Source organism: Aedes albopictus, chromosome 2, assembly GCF_035046485.1.
Source record: "Aedes albopictus strain Foshan chromosome 2, AalbF5, whole genome shotgun sequence".
Lineage (NCBI taxonomy): Eukaryota > Metazoa > Arthropoda > Insecta > Diptera > Culicidae > Aedes > Aedes albopictus.
This window is the reverse complement of record NC_085137.1, coordinates 374,951,797-374,973,052: the sequence shown is the minus strand read 5'-3', so window position 1 is coordinate 374,973,052 and position 21,256 is coordinate 374,951,797. Positions and strand designations below refer to the sequence as shown.

General features: G+C 40.6%; 1 protein-coding gene across 5 annotated transcripts in view; it reads left to right on the top strand.

Moving 5' to 3' along the window:
- LOC109422492 (high affinity cAMP-specific and IBMX-insensitive 3',5'-cyclic phosphodiesterase 8) overlaps window positions 1-21,256 on the top strand; it is an 871,092-nt gene that overhangs the window by 345,863 nt on the left and 503,973 nt on the right. The window contains exon 1 of one of the 5 annotated variants that reach the window (XM_062852979.1): window positions 20,400-20,817. The exons of the other annotated variants lie outside the window; for them this stretch is intronic. Coding sequence (XP_062708963.1) covers window positions 20,808-20,817 — 10 coding nt within the window. The 5' untranslated portion in view covers window positions 20,400-20,807. Of the gene's footprint in view, window positions 1-20,399; window positions 20,818-21,256 lie in introns of those variants that run through there. 5 annotated transcript variants of the gene reach the window in all.

The window sequence follows — 21,256 nt, the reverse complement described above, 5'->3', positions numbered from 1 at the left end:
TCAAATATTTTCAAAAAAAAAAAACTTTCAGGCATTCTGAGACCGTTCTATTCAGGATAGCGTCCTTGAATATATTTCCGGAAAAAATCCCCAAGATTTCAGGGAGAAATTTTTAAGAAATTCCGGGAAGAATTCATGAAGATTCCAGAAGAAATTCAAGATTCCAGGAAGAAAGTCCAGAAGAAACCTTTGGAATGAGGTCCCGAAGTAAGTCCTAGAACAGCTTCAGAAAACATGCATGGATGGATTCCGGGAAGATTCGGTAGAAGAGTTTCCGAAGGAATCTCTATAAAAAAAGAAGAAATCTTAGAAAGCTTCTGGGAATAATGCTTTTGAGGATTCCGATAGAAAACCATGGAAACATTTCGATAGAAATTTCTGAAAGAATTACGAAGGAAATCTTCGAAAAAAATCCCTAAATTTTCTGAAGGATTCGGGAAAATATCGGAAAGAACTTACCGGAATAATTTCATAAGAATAATAAAAAAGTCATGGAAAAATAGCGAGAAGCGTCCCTGAAAGAATAGCTAGAGGAATTTATAGAATGGTAAAAGAAACCTCAGGAATAATCCGTGGAGAAAAATATTGAAAACATTCCGGGAAGAATGACTAGAAGGTTTCTGGAAGGTTCCCTGGAAACATTCCGATTGTGATGCCTTTGCAAAAAAAAACCGTGTAAAATCGCTGGAAGAATTCCAGAAGAAATCAGTGCAGATTTCAAACATGTTAAAAATTCAAACCTCTCATATGTTCATTACAATCTTTGGAGCAAAACTTAAGTCCTGTCAAATTTTCAGCCATTTCGGTGGTGAATTAATGGTGGCCCAAGAGCAAAATATGTTTGTATGGGAATTTTCAAAAAAAGCTCTCCACATTGTAGAGCTTGCACACATGGATAAAGTCATAGGGTCAAAGCCAAATTGATTTTTTCGCATCTCAATGATGAATGTTACCGAAGACCGGAACTTATTTTGACAAACGTTAAAATTCCGGAAGTAATTCCTAGAAGTTTAACGACAGAAATTTCCAAATAATTCGGGAATCAATCCTTGAAAATTTTAGGAGAAATTCTCGCTAAATTTCCTGGAAAACCCAGGAGGCAAATCGGAGAGAAATTTCCGAAAGAACTTCGGGAGAAACCTTGAAAGAATTCCGGAAGCATTTATTCAAGTATTCCGAAATTAGTCCTCGGAAGTATTTTTAGGTATATTATTGAAGATTCCCGATTGTGTGAAGTACTAGCATAATAATAAATTGGTCAAAAATAAAAACAGTTATTTGTTGGTTTATTTTTTTATTACTTTTTATTTATTTAAAAAAGTTTCAGTTAGAATTTAAAAGACAATCACACCGTCTTCGGCCAGTGGCCGCACAGACTGAACATAACCGACATTAAACAACGGACAACACATATAACACCCAGTGGCCCAGTGAAGAATTTTCCGTTAAACGAAAAGTTTTCCCCGACTGGAGCGGGAATCGAGCCCGCACTCCGAGGCGTACGAGACACCTAAACGACTGACGCCTCTAACCGCTCGGCCACGAAGCCCACAAATTGTCGGAAAGAAGGGAAAACCTTTTAAATATCTCTGAACAATTCCAGACTTTACGGCAAGTTTATGGGAGGAATCTCTGGAAGAATTTTGAGAAAAAATCTGCTAGAATTTCAAAAGGAATCTTTGGAAGATTCCGAGATGAATGCCTGGAAAAAATCGGGAAAAAAACAAAGTAACAATTTCGAAAAATCCAGTTGGAAACTTTGTGCATACTTCAGGCGGAAATTTTTTAGGGGTTCTTGTAAAAGTCTTCGAAGAAATTTCCAATGGATAGCCAAGAAAAAATCTGAGAAAATTCCTAAAAAAAATCCGTAAGAAATCTTGAAAAAAATTGTGAAACAAATCCTTAGAAAAATCCGAAAGAAATACCGGATGAATAAACAATAAAATTTAGAATAGTTCTAAGAAAAAATCTTACGAAGATTGTGAGAAACATGCGCGAGAGTTACGAGAGGAATCCATGGACGAATTCCGGGAGATATGTGAAAAGAAAACTAGAGAAATCTTTGATCAATATTTCGAAAAGAATCGGTGAACCAATTTTTGGGCATAACCTGGAAGGTTTCCGGAAAGAATGCCTGAAAGAATGGTGAAAGAAAATTGAAGACTTATTCCTGGGAAACAACATGTCGGAGAATTCCGGAAAGAATCCCTGGATTTTTTTTTCGGAATGAGTTCCTGAAAGAATGCTGGTAAGAATATCCGACAAACTTCCGAGTGAGTTTCCTCTTAAAAAAAAAAAAAGGAAGAATTCCATGATGAACCACAGAAATACAATCCAGAGAGAATCGGTAGATCATTTTTTAAAGGCTTCGTTTGGAAAATTTCAAAAAGAATTCCTGAAAGAATCGCGTGAGAAATTTTTGGAAGAATTCCTGCAGAATCTCTATAATAATCCGGTGGAATTGTCTGGACATAATATTGGAAGAAATCGATTGAAAAAATAACATGAATAATTTGTGGACATAGTTCGGGGATGAATCTCTAGAAGAACTCCTGAAGAAATCCCTGGAAGAATTCTGGAATATGTATAGTATGTGCGTCTTACTTAGACTGGAAATTCAGGGAAAAAAATTTCCACAAGAAAATCCTTGGAAAAATTCTGGAAAATACCTTAGAAAAGTTCTGAGAAGAATCCTCGAAAATGTTCCGAGAGATATTTCTATTCAATTCTATTCTAGTGCTTGCACAGCCAGTATTGAAAATGTCTTGGAAATATAAGCATTTCTCCTGATATTTTTTTGCCAACATTAATATTTGCAGCATATCTTATATGATATAATACAAATATTTAAAATGAATAACATAATTAATGCAAGTTTTTGAATTTCATTATTGAAGAAACGGGGGCAATCGTACCAATTGTTTCATACGGGGGTCGGAACTTGTAAATAGAATCGGTGGGAGTGGCGTAGCTAGGAAGGTTATTGCGCACTCTATGGCAATGGCAGCACTTCCTGGGATGGGGCAAAGATATTTACTTCGAGTACCCTGGCTCAAAGTCTAGGGTTAAGGGCGGGTGTACAATCTGAAATAATGCTGGGAAGAAATCATGGAAAAACTCCGTGTGGAACAGCTGAGAAATCCAAGAGAAAATCCTAGAAAAATACCGGGAATTATCCTTGAAAACCTTCGAAGAATTGCTAGAGACATCTTTGAAAGAATTTTGGTAGATTTTTTTTGTCAATTTCTAGAGGGATCTTATTTGGATTTTTGAGAAGAAGGCATGAAGTTGTTGCTGCAAGAAACCGTAGAAGGGTTCCGGAATGAAGTCCCTGGAACATTCCTGGTTGAGTTCTTGGAGAAATGTCCGTGGATTTCTGGAAGAAATTTCGAGTATTCCATGAAAAATCCTGCTAGGAATTTCTTGAGGAATTCCAGGATGAATACCTAAAATAATTCAGCGAAGAATCCAAGGAAGAGGCAACTAAAATGTTAAAACATACCAAAAGGAATGCTTGGAGAAAGTTTTGGGAACTTCCTGGAAGAGTCTCTAGAATAATTCTGAAAATATTTTTTGAGAAACTTTCGAGTAGAAATACGGAACAAAGCCAAACAGTTTATCGAAGGAGAAAATTCTGAGAAAATGTTGCCTTAATATGTCAGGGAGATTATTATTATTATTTCTTTATTATAGAGATTTTCAGCCCTAGGCTGTCAGGGAGATGTCTAGATCGCGGAAGATGCCTCTGCGAAAATTCCAAGAAGAATCTTTGTAAGAATTCTGGCATAATTTTTTTTAAAAGCTTCGGGATGAATCCCTGGAAGAATTTTAAAAGACTTTTCTGGAAGAAACTCAGAAGTAATCTTTGGACAATTCACAGAATATTTCTGAGGTGAATCCCTGAATGAATTTGGGATAACTTTGATTACAATACTTCCCATTTTCGTATTTCAAGCACCTCACTTCTAACAAGAAAATATAAAATAGCTCGTAACGCACGTAAACCAACCAGTTTCGCCTTAAGTTGTCATTTTGACCGATCAATAAAATAATAGCAAACAAGGGTGTACCTCGGATGGACCACATTTCAATTAGAAAATAGCTTTACACCGAATCAGGAATTCTTGCAAAAGCATCATCAAACCCCCTATTTTACCTAATTCATCGACCGGTGACGAGATATAGCATAGATTAGTCACAGACCCGAACGGGAAAGGCATTCAGGATGTCGCCGATTTGCTCCCGTTTTCCAATGCCATTAGCGTGATTTTATCAATCACTCACCCTCCAACGCCCCCCCCCCTTGCCATAGTCCCTCTGATGGAGGAAGGCCGTTGATGGAATTGTGATGTTATCCTCGGCTCTCTGTCTTTCAAGCCTCTGCTGCTGAGTGTGATACGACGGTGATATACTGGTTCCGTGCTGCTTTGCTGTAATACAATAATGATATAGAAGGCTCGCAAAAGCAGCATCATTAAACTACAATGCAGTGTCGTCACAGACGAGTTATACATCTGTTCGCAGTGCAGCACTGATGATGGAACTGCAATGTGGGTGTGATATAGTAAAGGATTTCAAGTGTATCAACTAGAATGATTGTGTAGAGAGAGAATTCTGTTCGACTGCAGCTTAGAGCGATATTCTCAACGAGATTTAATGATCTGCGGTATTAAAAATGCAAAATTATATGTCAAATTTTCTACCTATCAAATTTTATGTTAACGCAATCAAAAGTTGTTTTTTTTCCACATCCCAACTTTTTTTTTTATTTATATTGAGTTTTAATCATAATATAAATCCTATTATTTATTACAAATTCGATAAAATGGGAATTTTTCGGTTCAGCCTATAGATTCCTAATACAAATATGCGATCTTGTAACCTAAGGGCCCATATAGCCGAGGCGGTAAACGCACGGGTTTTCAGCATGACCATGCTGAGGGTGACGGGTTCGATTCCCGGTCGGTCCAAGATCTTTTCGTAAAGGAAATTTCCTTGACTTCCTTGGGCATAGAGTATCTTCGTGCCTAACAAGTTTGGCCAAGTCAGTTGCGACAGAAGGTTTTTCACTGACGGGTCAAAAACAAATGATTCCACTGGATTTGGTGTATTTAATGAGCTTCATAGCGCCGCCCATAAACTTCAAAGTCCTTGCTCAGTATACATCGCAGAATTGGCGGCTATACACTACGCATTAGAGCGAATTGCCTCTCTTCCCTCTGATCAATATTTCATTTTTACGGATAGTCTCAGCTCAATTGAGGCTATTCGCTCAATGAGGCCGGTGAAGCACTCCCCGTATTTCCTGAGCGAAATTCGATCAATTCTGAGTGCTTTATCGCATCAAGCATATAACATCACTTTGGTTTGGGTCCCTTCACATTGCTCGATCCCGGGCAATGGAAAAGCGGACTCACTCGCCAAAGTGGGCGCTATGGAAGGCGATATTTATGACCGTCATATCGCTTTCAATGAATTTTTTTCGATTGCTCGTCAGCATGCCTTGGTTAGTTGGCAACAAAAATGGGATGCAGGAGAGTTGGGCAGGTGGTTACACTCAATTCTCCCACAGGTATCGAAGACGGCGTGGTTCAAGGGGTTGGATATGGGTCGAGATTTTATCAAGATAATGTGTCGACTTATGTCCAATCACTACTCTCTGGGCTCGCATTTCTATCGAATAGGGCTCACAGATAGCAATCGTTGTAGCTGTGGTGCAGGCTATCAAGATATCAACCATGTTGTGTGGGAATGTCCCGAATACGGTATTGCCAGATCCGATTTATGTGCATCTCTCAGGGCCCGAGGGAAACCAGAAAAGGAAGACATTAGAGATGTGTTGGGTAAACTTGATCTTGAGTATATGAAGCTTGTGTACAACTTCTTGAAGCAAGCTGAAGTCTTCGTCTGATATCCCCGTCTTGTTGTTCCACTTGTCCACCTCGTGTCTTTATTTGATATCCCAGTCTTGTTGCTCCACTTGTCCACCTCGTGTCCCTTCGAAAATCGTCTGTATGTATCGTTACAGGTTGTATGTCCACTCTACGTTTGACCAGCAGCAATACGCCACACCAAGCTGCCACGTGTCAATGAAAAGCCCCATCACCCTATCCTTTCCTCAAATATTTTTGTTACCCCTAACCTCGACCAAACCGCGAGTTTTTCGGTTTCCCAAAACTAACATAGTTTATAAGACAAAAACATGAAATTGTAAATAGTTTTAACTGGATTCGGCTCCGTTATGCCTGTTGGCGCATGAGCCTTAAATAAATGATTAAGTAAAAAAAAAATCTTCGTGCCTGCCACACGATGTACACATGCAAAATGGTCATTGGCAGAGGAAGCTCTCAGTTAATAACTGTGGAAGTGCTCATAGAACACTAAGCTGAGAAGCAGGCTTTGTCCCAATGAGGACGTTACGCCAAGAAGAGAGAGAAAGAACCTAAGGGTAAGTGTAAGGCAGTGCATACATCAGTTGATTCGTTTCAATATTCTGATGAACGAACTACATCTTCTATTTCTCACATCAAGCTAAAAGGTACACCATTTCTAGTTATACCTGATCCTAATTGGCCATTTCAACGTTTGAATTAATTCGCCTTGCTTCCCTACTCGCTCCCTACATCCAGCAGGGCACTTCCTGTACAGTAGGTAGGTACTGCACACTTCCTGATTTCCTTGTACTTAGTTAATCGTTCACTCGCTCACCCACTCGCTTACTCAGTACCTACCTGCCAGCAGTCAGTGCAGTGCCAGTGCAGAATGGTAGTGATAGCAGCATTCTCTCGCTCTCATTTCAAACGCTATCTACTGGCTGGCTGGGCCGCCGGTGATGCACGAGATTGTGGAAAACGGGCCAAGCACACCTAACCGAACCGGAGCAAACCTGACTACACAGGCATAGTGCGGCAACAGTATGGTCACGAGTTTTACGGCTTTTCTGACATTGTATACGTATGACTGTTAAACATGGATAAGTATAATGTTGTTTTCTGGAGCTTTTCTTGAGTGGATTTCTTCCAGGAGATACTTCATAAATCCAGCAGTTCTAGCAGCTGACTCCAGTTTTTTTTTATTTATTTTTCATTAATACTTGCAGAGTAAGGGTCTACCTACAATCGAAAATTCATTGTTCACACGGCATTCTAACAATTACTCATGTTTTCGAACAGTGAAACTGATTCACTGCCATCCTCTTCAAGCTGTAGCCCTTCATTCAACCAGCTTTTTCTATTTCTGCAGTATTCTTTCATAGATTTTTTCAAAGATTCTTGAGATTTTGTTTTCTGGAATTTTTTTTTGAACTGTCAGGCATTTTTGTTGAAATTCCTCAAAAAGTTCTTACAAGTATTCCTCCGTAGTTTTTCCAGCAATTATTCCTAAACATTTCTCCACATATTTTCCTGAATATTCTCCAGAGCTGTTTCCACAAATTCTTCCAGGGGTTTCTTCAGGAGTCGTCAATGGGAATGCCTCATAAATTCCTTTTAAGATGAATTTAGTTATTTTTTCAGTGTTTCTTTCTGAATATTTTCCGTTGTTCTTTCTAGTCTAGTATCTTGTCGGATCCTCTCGAGAATTATTTCATAAATTACTCCAGACAGTTCTTCAGTAATTTTTCAACAAATTATTGAAGGATTACCTACTAGAAGTTTTTTTTTTTAACGAATATTCTAACTAGGGCTAAACACAAACTACCCACAAACTATAAACAAAATACACACACAAACACAAACCAAAAAAAGGCTTAGCCAAACAGACAGGAACCAACAGTAAATAGTTAAGAGTGTACCAAACAAGAACAGTGAGAGACCAACAAATATAGAAATTTTTAATTGACATTTTAGTATAAAAATTGTAAACTTTTAGTAAATCTAAATTTTAATTCCATTTTATAATATTATTATAGTGATACGAAACAAACACAAAGACGGACATATGTTACGACAGACAATTTTGACGGAAAGTTTAATTAAACAAACCACTATGTAAAACAATAGGATATAAAAAACAAACAATTTTAGTTTTCCCATTGATGAAGGCAATATACAGTTGCTGAAACGTCGGATAGTAGAAAATTAATCTGTTTTGACTGAGTATATAAGACTGAATGCCAAGAAATATTCCCCAAATGTTTTGTTTCAGAAATGTCCCCAATGATTCTTAAAAATTGCCTCCAGCATTTTTTTTTTAGATTTGTGCAAAATATCTTTTATAATTTTTTTTAATGATACCTTGATACCTTGTTGGCTACTAAGTAACTTTACTCCAATGCCGAGCGTATAGTAGAGCTCCATCTTCGTCGGTCTTGGGCGATGTTCCTCCAGTTTCCCCGAACGTGTAGGGATCGTAGATCTTCTTCAACCGCGTGCAGCCAGCGAGTTCGCGGCCGCCCACGAAGTCGCCTACCTCTACCGGGCTCTCTGCTGAATATTGTTTTCGCTATTCTTTCTTCCGACATTCGCACTACGTGTCCAGCCCACTGAAGTCTGCCGTATTTTATACGTTTCACAATATTCGCATCTTCGTACACTTGGTACAACTCGTGATTCATGCGTCTGCGCCACACTCCATTTACTTGTTTCCCACCGAGAATTGTCCGCAGCACTTTGCGCTCAAAAACTCCAAAAGCTTTTCGGTCTACCTCCTTTAACGTCCACGCTTCGTGACCGTAGAGGGCAACCGGAAGAATCAGCGTCTTGTACAGAGCGAATTTTGTTTGCGTTTGCAAGTTACGGGACCTAAGCTGGCTACGCAATCCGTAAAAGGCCCTATTCGCAGCTGCAATACGCCTTTTCACTTCACGGGAAACGTCATTGTCACATGTCACAAGTGTTCCAAGATAAACAAATTCTTCAACAACTTCAAACACTTCCCCATCAATCACTACCTCAGCACTAACACCACTAGGCCTGCTTCTGTCTCTACCCGCTATCATGTACTTCGTCTTGGTAGAGTTAATCGTCAAGCCTATCCTCGCTGTCTCTCTCTTCAGAGGAGCATAAGCTTCCTCCACTGCCCTACGATCGATGCCGATGAGATCAATATCGTCCGCAAAACCGAGGAGCATGTGCGACCGTGTGATGATAGAGCCATTCCTCTGCACGCCTGACCTCCTAATCGCTCCTTCGAGTGCAATGTTGAACAATAAATTTGAAAGAGCATCCCCCTGCTTCAATCCATCCAAGGTCACAAACGACGTAGACACTTCGTCCGCGATCCGAATACTTGATTTTGATCCATCCAGCGTTGCGCGTATCAGCCTAATTAGTTTCGCCGGAAAACCATGTTCTGACATTATCTGCCAAAGCTCATTTCTTTTCACTGAATCGTACGCTGCTTTAAAATCAATGAACAGATGGTGAGTCTGCAAGTTATATTCCCGAAATTTATCTAGGATCGTCCGCAGGGTAAACATTTGATCCGTCGTTGATCGGCCCTCACGAAAACCAGCCTGGTATTCGCCGACGAAGGACTCCTCAAGAGGTCGCAGTCTGTTGAACAGGACACGCGACAGTATCTTATACGCCGAATTTAAAAGGGTAATCCCTCTGTAATTGGCACACTCCAGTCTGTGCCCTTTCTTGTAGATTGGGCATATGAGGCCATCCAACCAACTGGTGGGAAATTCTTCTCCCTCCCAAATCTTTATAATAATCCGATGGATTGATTGATGAAGCTGCTCGCTTCCGTGCTTAAGAAGTTCGACCGGGATCTCGTCCTTCCCAGCAGCCTTGCTGTTTTTCAGCTCCTTAAGGGCCTTTTTAACCTCATCCAGTGTTGGTGGTTCCACTGCTTGACTGTCATCCATTATGTTAATCCTGTTCCTGGGTGCTCCTTCGCTGCTACCATTCAACAAATCTTCGAAGTGCCACCATTGTTTTGTCTGTCAGCAAATTTCCTTCCCGGTCATTGCACATGGCGGGCACTGGCGCAGTCTTGTGCCGCGCGCCATTGACAGTTGCATAAAATCTCCGCATATCGTTCCTATCCATACTTTCCTGCGCTTCAGCAATAACACTCTCTTCGTGTTGCCGTTTTTTTCTGCGGTGGATTCGTTTCTCTTCTGCTCTTGCAACCCTGTACCGCTCTCTGTTCTGCCGGGTACCGGCCACTAGCATTCGACTTCTGGCGGCATTCTTTTCGTTCGTCGCTCGTTGGCAGTCCTCGTCAAACCAACCATTACGTTGGCGTCGCTGAGCGGTACCAATCACCTCTTGCGCTGTTGTTGTCACTGCTTCGTGGATACTTTCCCATAAGCTGTTGACATCTCCAGATCCGTTGGTCTCTCCTATCCTCTCGTCTAGCTTCTGATGGTACTGTGCAGCAACCCCTTCGGCTGACAAACGCTGGATATTGAAACGCATCGTCCTGTTGTTTCTTGAACTCGTGACGCTGGATAATCGCGCCCGAATTTTAGCGGCTACAAGATAATGATCCGAGTCGATGTTCGGGCCTCTGTAGGACCTCACATCTATGACGTCCGAGAAATGTCGCCCGTCGACCAGCACGTGGTCTATCTGGGAGCAAGTGTCACCACTCGGGTGTCGCCAGGTGTGTTTTCGGATATTCTTACGTGCGAAGTAGGTACTGCTGATTGCCATCCCTCTAGCAGCAGCGAATGTCACAAGGCGCAGACCATTATCGTTGGTAACAGAATGAAGGCTTTCCGTTCCAATGACAGGCCGAAAGAAACTTTCTCTGCCGATCTGCGCATTTGCATCTCCGATGACTATTTTGACATCTTGTTTTTTTTTAATGATTGCCTGCAAAAACTCTTTCTGAGATTGCTTCAGAAATTCCTTCAGGCATTACTTCAGAGGATTTTGTCCACTCTTTTTTTTCAGAAATTGTACAAGATTTTTTACGGAGGATTTCTTCAGAGGCAACTACAAAAGTTCTTCTCAGGGTTCATTCAGAAAAGCTTCCGCAAATTTCTTCAGAAAGTTATTTGGAGATTTTTTCATGCATTCCTGCACTACCTCTGTCTGTAATTTCTGCTGAAATTTTCGGATTTTTTTTGTTTTAGGATTCTATCTAAGCTTCGTTTGTTGGTTCCTTATGCAATTTCGATTGTTCTAGTCGATCACAAAGAAGCAACTACGAATTTAACGGTCGTCTATGCTCAATGGTCATGCTAGCTCATGCTCCATCAGAAATTCCTCCAAGGATTCCATGTCGAGCCTCGTGGCCGTACGATTAGCGTCACCAAACGTACAACCATTTCATGCCATGGGGTGAGGCTTCGATTACCGCTCCAAGTGATGAAATGTTTCTTCCTTGCATCCATTGGTGCACGTGAGGCAGCATCCCTTTATTACGCTAAAATCGACAAATTTCTAAATCCTTACTCAAGTAACAAAATTATTTTTATAATGCTTTTGAAGTATTCTTCAACACCTATTCTTCAAAACCATGCATAAACCAAATTGCTCTGCAAAACGACATCAACTCAACCATAAACCCGCCATAAGACCAAAGGGGTCCATCCTAAGATGCTCTTGGAGAGTTGTTTTAAAATTTCTCTTAAAACTTGTTGTACTTCCCAAGTTGTCCTCAAGGCGAATTGCTCTCTCCTTGTAGAATTCTTCAAGTGCACGATAAAACGATAATAAATTTGTCAGTGTTGGTGCTGATGCAGTTTTTATGTCGACAGAAAAGTTTGGTGAATTAAATTGAAAAAAAAAACACACACACAATGAAAATGACACATTATTGTAATCGGGATTAATTTATTACACAAATTGGATATATTTCCGTTGTTACTGGCAGCACTGGCCAGCAACGAAGTGATTGTTGGACAATGCCTCACGTCACACGATAATCAGGATAGATGTCAAATGATAGAGTATGAGATAGGAAAAGTGTGCAGAAGTGTAGAATCATGCAAGTGTACATGTCTTAATTTACATTGGAATGAAGCTAAACTATTATCTACTTACAGTTATAGTTAGTTGAATTATGGACTAGAATAGTAATTAAAATATGAACTAGTAATTATCACAATGTTTATCACAGTAAGTTTCAGTGAAGTGAATCCAATTTATTATTCTAACCTTAAATTTAATATCACAGATATGTATCGCATATGTTACGGATTAACATGCAATCATTTCTTACGTGATGTTCAAACCGATTAATGTAAGTATTTTGCCTTGAATTTGTAAACGAAATGCATAAACTAATTAAATAATAAAATTTCAGCTTAAAGCTGTACTCGCACCCAAAAAACCGGAGTTTGCGATCTGCTGAAAAGAAATCGGCTCAAACCACCTCGAAAGTTACCGTAACATAACTTTAAGATTAATCGTAGCGATGCGCGGTTACCTCCAATCGCTTATTGCAGTGCGAGTGGGAAGCTGCGATAAATCTCCACGCCCCGAATCGCACAAAAAGGCCAGAACGGGAGGCTGCGATTATAGTCCGCGCACCGAATCGCCTGATGAAGTCCGAGCGGGAAGCTGCGACAAACCTCCGCGCCCCGAATCGCACAAAAAGGCTAGAACGGGAAGCTGTGGTCATACTCCGCGCCCCGAATCGCCTAATGAAGCCCGAACGGGAAGGTGCAGCAAAACTCCGCACCCCGTTTCGCACAAGAAGGCCCAAACGGGAAGCTGCGATCAACATCCGCGCCCCGAATCGCCCAACGAAGCCCAGGCGGGAAGCTGCGACAAAGATCCGCGCCCCGAATCTACCGGTGAAACTCTAACGGGAAGCTGCGATAATAAACCGCGCCCCGATTCGTTCATTCATCCAGGGATATACACAAGAGCCACAACATCAAAAGCAAAATCTGCCTATTATGCCCTCCGTTTGAAGCACCTACATGAAGAGCACGCGATCCAACAGCGCGAGTTGGAACTGGAGAGGAATGCTTTGGAACAAGAGCGAAAAACCATGCAGTTGAAGTATAAATTGCTTGAGGAGCAATTAGCGGAACGACGAAGGGCGTCAAAATCTGCAAGACTCATCGCCGGCGGGAAGCGCAGAATCGCAGAAACCGATGAGGTAATGCCAACAACCGATGCACCACCTTTTAATGAGACAGCGGTCAACGAACATTCAGTGGCACAGTCCGAGAGGCAATCAAAATTGTTGATGGAGCCTGCGAAAATGGTCTTTCCAGCTGACCAACCATCACCATCACTACAGGACGAGATTCAGCAGCGAAGCTACAGCGCGTTTCTCACAAAAACTTCGAACGAACGAAATTCGATCAGTGATGATAGTTTGGATAAAACCGTTTATAATCTTTCTCCCATAGTCACACCACCAGCTGAATCAGGAATGCATAAACACCAACATTCGGAAATTTTCTGGAGAACAGTCGATGATCCATGCAAAAATGTTCAAGCAATTAGTGTGACTGTCAAACCTGAGAACCTTTTCGTGGTGCTCGCGACTACGGGTCGTATCCAAGATGATGTTTACCCTATCGTTCCCACTTTTCTATACACCAGAGGAAATGAGAATAGGTTGGGTGAACAGGCTCCTCCGCTACTTGTCGTACCTGAACCGCCCGATCCAGCACCGCCTCCATCGCAGACCTATATCGATGATACCACTGCTTTGAATCGATTTGACTGTGCAGATATCATCACTCTCACCAATGGAATGAAATTATTTTCTGGACAATCGCTGAATGCATCACTACTGGCTTTTATATGGTCAACCTCAGCTGACGTAGCCGACGAGACACTCTTCGAGTTAGCGGTAGACGTTCGTAGTTTTTTCGATCGTGTGCAGGATACAAATCAAAAGTTCGGCTTACGAATAGGCTGTCTACTATTAGTGTTGGTGAAGAAAAATCAGCTGTGTGTGAACTTCGAGTTATTGCCATATAGACAGGGATACGAGGTAGCAGATATCACCATGAAGCTGAAGAGAATGAGTGCTGAGTGGTCGCCAAAAGTCGTTGTGGGTAACCCGGAATACCAAGAAGAGACTACAGAAATAAGTGTGAAAGTAGTTCATATGCTTCAGAGTCGAGAACGCTGCTGCTGTAGTTTACGTGGTAGTAGTGGTCATTGTACTTTCGGGAAATACGATTTTGGCGAACTTGTATGTAAACAAATCCGTGATGTAGACTATGCTCGATGTTATTCAACAGCGCGTATAAGTGAATGCATTGGGCATTTCCTGAATCGTTCCATGGTTCAATATAAGCTACTGTTGTCTATCCGGTGGACTGTAAGCGAAAGATATTGTCGAGAACAAGATCGGGGTAGGCGAACACTACTACGGCGCTATGATAGAGATCGAGGCAGCTAGAAGCAAAAGAGAGAACAGCAGATGAACGATTTATCAATGATCGAGAAAGCGTGTGGACGTGTTTACAGTGGTACTTTCTGTCTTCGTAGCACGACCAAACTAACTCAGCAGAAAAATCTGTCGAATCCATCGAGCAGGCATAAGAACGTCGAAGCGAAAACTTTAAATATATACGAGCTAGCTGTTTGTGAATTCTACGGTATGCTTGCCAACATAACGAGATGGGAAATAGGGGATAAGTGTATGGACGGTGCGCTGTGTATACTAGGTGCGGCCCAACCGTCACCGCCAGATACGGTAGAGCCCAGTATGATGGACATTTTCGTGCTCCGGTGGACAGCAGATGGTGGTAATCCTCAGCTGCTTTCGACAGGGCGCTTCGTATTTCCCTGGGATTCAGATGCTACACCACCGAAAATGTTGATAATCGATAAGAGATATTCGTTTTCGTTTCCGATGAATGTCAGGCTTGGTGAAATACGGTCTGATCTGCCATTCAACGTAATATATTCGAACGTGCGCGAAGGTGGACAATCGCTAGTTGTTATTGCGACCACTGTAAACGTTTCGAAGCTAATAGCGCTAGCAATTACTAGCAATAGAGCTCAGCAACAGGGAACATTTGTAGTGGTTTCTGTGGAAATTGTGAGGAAGTTAGTCTGCAGGATCAAGTTAGTTTCGATGCTCAAGTTTGTGGAACAGATTGCCACAACGGAGATGATAGTGCTTATGTTTACGGAGCTGTCTATGTTGGGATATAAATGTATCGAATTGGGGAACCTGTGGAGTATTGATGACGGCAACAAAGATAGGTCGCCTTTAGAACGATTAAAGATTTTCAAGCTTGTCAGGGACAGTTGTAATTTTAACAGACATGGAAGTAATACGTTTGCGATTACAATCTTACAAAATATTGAAGTCATGACAGTAAGAAAGATAACACAGTTGAAGCAGAGTACTGGACATTATTAGAAATACGAGAGATGTGACGTGAATGGGAAATGTTTTTCTAGGCATACGGCGTCAAAGCAGATGTTTTATACGATAGTAAAACTGGGACCGGTGGCCAGTGTTACGGGGGGGGAGAATGTTACTGGCAGCACTGGCCAGCAACGAAGTGATTGTTGGACAATGCCTCACGTCACACGATAATCAGGATAGATGTCAAATGATAGAGTATGAGATAGGAAAAGTGTGCAGAAGTGTAGAATCATGCAAGTGTACATGTCTTAATTTACATTGGAATGAAGCTAAACTATTATCTACTTACAGTTATAGTTAGTTGAATTATGGACTAGAATAGTAATTAAAATATGAACTAGTAATTATCACAATGTTTATCACAGTAAGTTTCAGTGAAGTGAATCCAATTTATTATTCTAACCTTAAATTTAATATCACAGATATGTATCGCATATGTTACGGATTAACATGCAATCATTTCTTACGTGATGTTCAAACCGATTAATGTAAGTATTTTGCCTTGAATTTGTAAACGAAATGCATAAACTAATTAAATAATAAAATTTCAGCTTAAAGCTGTACTCGCACCCAAAAAACCGGAGTTTGCGATCTGCTGAAAAGAAATCGGCTCAAACCACCTCGAAAGTTACCGTAACATCCGTGGTGTAACAAGTATGCCAAATGCCAAGCAAAATTCATCGTATATATGTTGCAAGATACTTCCAAAAATTGCAACGCGCTTCCATTATAATGCACTAATAAAATATTTAAAAATAATATTCCAGGTAATGAGAACATTGTTAATGAGTTTTATGAACATGGCTTCCATTGGAATCCAGGTCGGTGGTCGGTCCATTATCGGTGGTTTCAATCAGCATCACCATAAGATCGTCTTAAATTTCTTTCAACTCATGCCAGAGTTAGAAGCATAACTCAGAAATACTAGGATTTATAGCGTTCTCAATGCAGCTATAATGGCCTCCTTCAAGAACGTCTTAATTTTTTTCCAAGATGACTGAACAACCTCATTTTGGATACTGCAACCGGAGGAATTTGGTACTGCACCGCGTCGAGGTTGGTTTTCCGGATAGGTGTTCTTGATTGATAATCGCTGCCAAATGGAAATATGAAAATAAAAAAAAAAAACGGATGCTTGTTTTTTTTTAATATTTTTCATGTATCAAACTGTTCTTATGCGAGAACAGTTGCACTTGCTGAAGATTGGTTGATTGAAGATAACTACGAGAGCCTTATAAAACTGAAAATAAGTTCAACAGTTCTTGTAGTGTTTATGGTTTTATGGATTGAATCTCAAGTAAGTATTCTTGGACTTGGAGGTGTTCTTAAAACCACAAATTGATGAAGAATAGTTATTAGGGTGGCCCACACTTACATAAAGAACAAAATTTTTGAAAAATGCCGAGTCTTACCTCCTTAATCAGTTGTTTTGGACTCCCAGAAGCTACGTTCAAATTTTGACCAAAATCGGTTGATCCTAAGGAGGCGCTCAAATCGTTTGAAGTTTGTATGGGAAAACTTGGCCAAATGTATGCAGAAATTTTAAGTTTTCGAATTTTGCCGGTAGGTGACGCTGTAAGCGTTCAATTATCAAACCCTTTGGTATTATTGTAGGTGACTATATGCCAAACAACTTTGTCGAAGACCGCGAAGTGATCCGACGGCTGTGAAAAAAATATACCCTAGGCAAAGTGAGGCAAAGTATTGAGATTTCATTATTGATTTTATTCCTTCACATGCATTGGAAAAACAACAATAAAGTTTATCCTCACTGAAGAAATATATGGATAAATTCCAGGAAAAAAAACCCTGTAATAATTTCTGAATGAATATCTGGAGGAATATCTAGAGAGTTTCTTTGGGAAACAATTGGTGGATTTCGTGAAGAGTTTACTGCGATTTTTTTAAAGAATGCAATTAGAAAACCATTAATAGATTATCATATATTTTACCGGTCTGGCTTAATGCAACACTACAGAATGGGTATTGGGTTAGGTTGCAAACTTATGCTACTGCTGAACTTTCAAATCTACTTTAAAATGAATGCTATGGTTGAAAATGCTAGGCATATTTACAGCGACTGGGTGAATATCAAGTAGAATGATTATATAAGTATACTACTGCTGCATGCTCAAAAGAATTGTACTCTTGAAATTTGTAGTCATCCTTCACACAAACTTATTTTATATATTTTTTATTGAACACACTTTTCAGTTGTTCTGATTTCCGTAAAAGTTCAGATTATTGACATTTGGAAGAATTTTACCGAAGTTTGGCTTTACTGAAGATTTGAAAAGGTTAGGTTTTTTAGTCGAAGTTTGATAGTTTTATGCAGATTTTTAGTATTTCTATTTTTTTACTGCTGAAATTAGCGTGTAAATCCTGAAAGTGCAAACTGCAAGCAACAACTTGAACTCATTACTTGAACTCAAGTAAAATCTCAAATTGTTTCCCTAATATTAAAGCTTCTGATTGAAAACTCACAGTTGCAGAACCGATTTCAGAGCGCAGTAGTATACATATTCAATATGCTCCAGACTAAGACTTATAATAACATATTTTGAATAGAATCAAAGAGGAACCCAATTTCTAGAAATAACTTTGCTGATTCTCCAAGGGAGTATTTGTAAATTAGAAAATGGCTAGCACTACCATTTGACATGAGTTAATTAAGAAATGTATTACAATATCGCCAAAGCCTTTGCGACCCACCAAAAATTAGCCCGCGACTCACCTGTGGATCGCGACCTATAGTTTAAGAAACGCTGCCCTAGGATGATTTCCTGACTAAATTCCTAGAATATTCATTACAATTGGAGTGATTTGTGGAATTATCTCTGAAATAAGTCCCGATATCATAGATTGTTTAGCACGTTCTGATTCTAATTCCAGCAGCCTGTATATGCCCCGAGCTTAATACGGAATTCACTACTATGTATGATGTACGATCGGCCATAAAAACAACGGAGGGCACAGTAGTATCATCGTTCGGGGTAACATTGGTTCATCAAAACCTGCGGATTCAATATAATCAGAGATTCCGACGGTGGATGCGAAGTATTTTGGAATTGTGTACTCTAGTAGTCTAGCACACAATATGCATTCCCGTCGTATTCTGAACGTGCGGAATAGTGGCCCAATGTCACTCCGCATGACGGTACATACGACATCTAGGAACAACGGTTGCCAAACTAACATTCCTCCCCATACCCAGAAGATCGAAAGTTAGTGACTGGCGCCGTAATTGACCTAATAACGTATATATTGAGGAAGGCGTTCTACCCCCAAGATCCATGTATTGGTTCTCTACGTAATTTCGCTAGCTCAGATCAATCATGGAGTAGCGACTACGAAGTGTATGGTCATCAATACTCTTGTTCATGTTCCGTTTTACAAACCAACACATTACACAGTTTATAAATAATCAATATTGTACGACATATTTTCATAAATTTTCGTATGCTAGTTGTTTATGATATCTCACACGTGACACATAGTGTGTTACGCATTACGCAGAAAGCGTTACATAAATATATTCAGCCAAAAATATTGATAATTGCCAAAGTTACAGAAGATTAAATTTGCCGGGTATTGTGAAAAAAATCGGCTAGGCTTTTTGTTTGCTACTGAGTGTAATTCCACTTCCTTCGACACTTGAGACCAGGGTTCCTGATTTCCACTTTTTATCTTCTTCCACACTCGAATACAGGCAGCAGCGATCGGTTATCGCTTTAGTTTGTGTGTTTGCTTGTCAGCGACGACAGCAAACACCGGCGAACGGTGGGAAGCCATACATGGAATTTAAACATTCGTCCACATTCGCATCGCAAGCGATGGGGAGAATTGGCTCTACCCCATTTGGCACAATGGCCATCTGGCACAACAAGGATTATCCACATTCTTACCAAGAAGGCTGTTCTTCGTATTTTGCCAAACGGCATTATGCAAAATGACCTTTATGCCAAATGGGGTAGAGCCGGAGAATTGACTGTAATGCATAGGTTCCCAAACTTTCAGGTGCTCGACCCCCTTTTGCCACCAGATGTACTTTTCGCGACCCATCATAGAAATTCCCTCATTTGTTGTCTGTTACAGTAAAATATCCGGCTGTTCCTCACGACCACCTGGATGCGTTTACTTGATAGCTTTCCTATGGGTTTTATGTCTAACTACTGCCACCGCAACGAGAACGTATGCATTATGTGAGCCTCTTTACTCAGTGTAGCGGAAATGGCTACTGTCGCAAGTGTAGAAAGTTCTTCACTCCAGGGTAGATTCATAAATGTTATGTAAACTTCATGGCGAAAAGAACTGTCCCATACGAATGGGAAACCCAGCAAATATGGGACTGATATGTGATCACAGGCAAAACAAGCAGAGAAAATTATATTGAACTCAAAATAAAGTGCTTTGAATCAAAGCATTTATGGCTACAAAGTGATGAGACGGCAAGGAGCGTTAAACATAGCTCTGTTCCTCACAAATTCCTACCTCATGCTTCCAGCGATGACAAAAGACCGCCAACTAAGAGTTGTGTGCTTAGCTGGTAGTGCAGCCTGGGCACTGTTATCCTTCTGACTTCAGCTAGATTGAGGAGGTACGTCTCGAACGTCTGTTCACCAAGAAGGTGTGGCTCAAACAGCGTCTGTTCTAGCATCCAGCGGCTGAGTAAGAAATGCAGCATCACGCCCAGCTAGATCCAAGGTGATAGCCCCATCAGCGTGGTCGTCCTAGTGTTGGTTGGGACGCTAAGCAGAACTTTAGATTATTTAGCATTACTCAAAGTAGCGAAAATGGCTAGTGTTACAAGATCAGTTATTGAGGACTCCAGAATAATTTTGCTGACCTAGAATATCTTCAAATTGTCTCTTGGAATCTGTGAGAATACTCTCGTTCGCATTTCCTGGTATACTATAATACAGTCCCTGAAGATAGCACAATTTCGAATATCACTCCACATACCTGCCTGCAATTCGCTTCCAGCTCCAATCGCGATGTGGAGGCCCTAGGTTCCGAGAGGGAAAAAAATTGCGCTCATTTTTTGATAATATGCAGTTCTAACCGACGGTCACGTTAGTCGCTCGGTCGGTTAGATTCTATAGAGTCAGCGCCGACAACGTCGTCGTTGTCGTTGTCGTCGTCGGTCCATAGCCCTTACTTCATTCGTCGTCGTCGTCGTTGCCGTCGTCAGTTGGAATCGTTCGTTCAGCTGGTTCAGTAGCGTGATAAAAGAATCCCGCTTCTCATCCGCCGCACTTGGTCGGTCGGTTGGTTGTGACGGTTGACGTTATAGTTTGCGGTCGTGCAGTTCGCAGTTACCGAAGTACAGAAGGCGAGATTCCCTACGTCGCGTAGAGTTGTCGCGTTGTCGTCTATTGCATCGTTGACCGGGTGTCGTCATCGTTCTCCCGCGCGCTTGACTTGATCGGCGCGGTCGGTCGGTCGGTGTTATTTGTTTTGGCATTCACGTTCGTCACGTACCGAAGCATACAGTGCCGGACAAATGAATGTGATCAAGTGATATGATGTGTTGTAAAAGTTGGAAGAATCATTAAATGTATCTATGTGAGTGAAAGCTTGAAGAATACGTAAAGTTTGTGATGTGATGACTGTGAAGTTTTGATAGGAGCGGTATCTAGTTTGAATTTGATTTCAAATAAACAATTAAAAAAAAAGCTTAGCTTAAATTCACTGTATATGTCAATGGTTGCTTCTCCGTGATTGATATGATCTGGTATGAATTGTACTGAAATCTTACTGAATACGAGCTGGGACACTTTGCAATTCAGTAGCTTTCGACTTATTTCTGTCTGACAGGTTCTCCAAGAATTTATATTGGGATTCCCGTAAAGATTTTACTATGATTTTCGTAAGAGGATATTATAATATGTATAAAAAAACTGAAAAAAAAAGTTTTTACTTTTGGTTAAAATATTGGAAAAATAAAAGCTAGAGATTTTGATAGGAATATTGGATAGATGTTTGCATTGCTTCATCCAAAAAT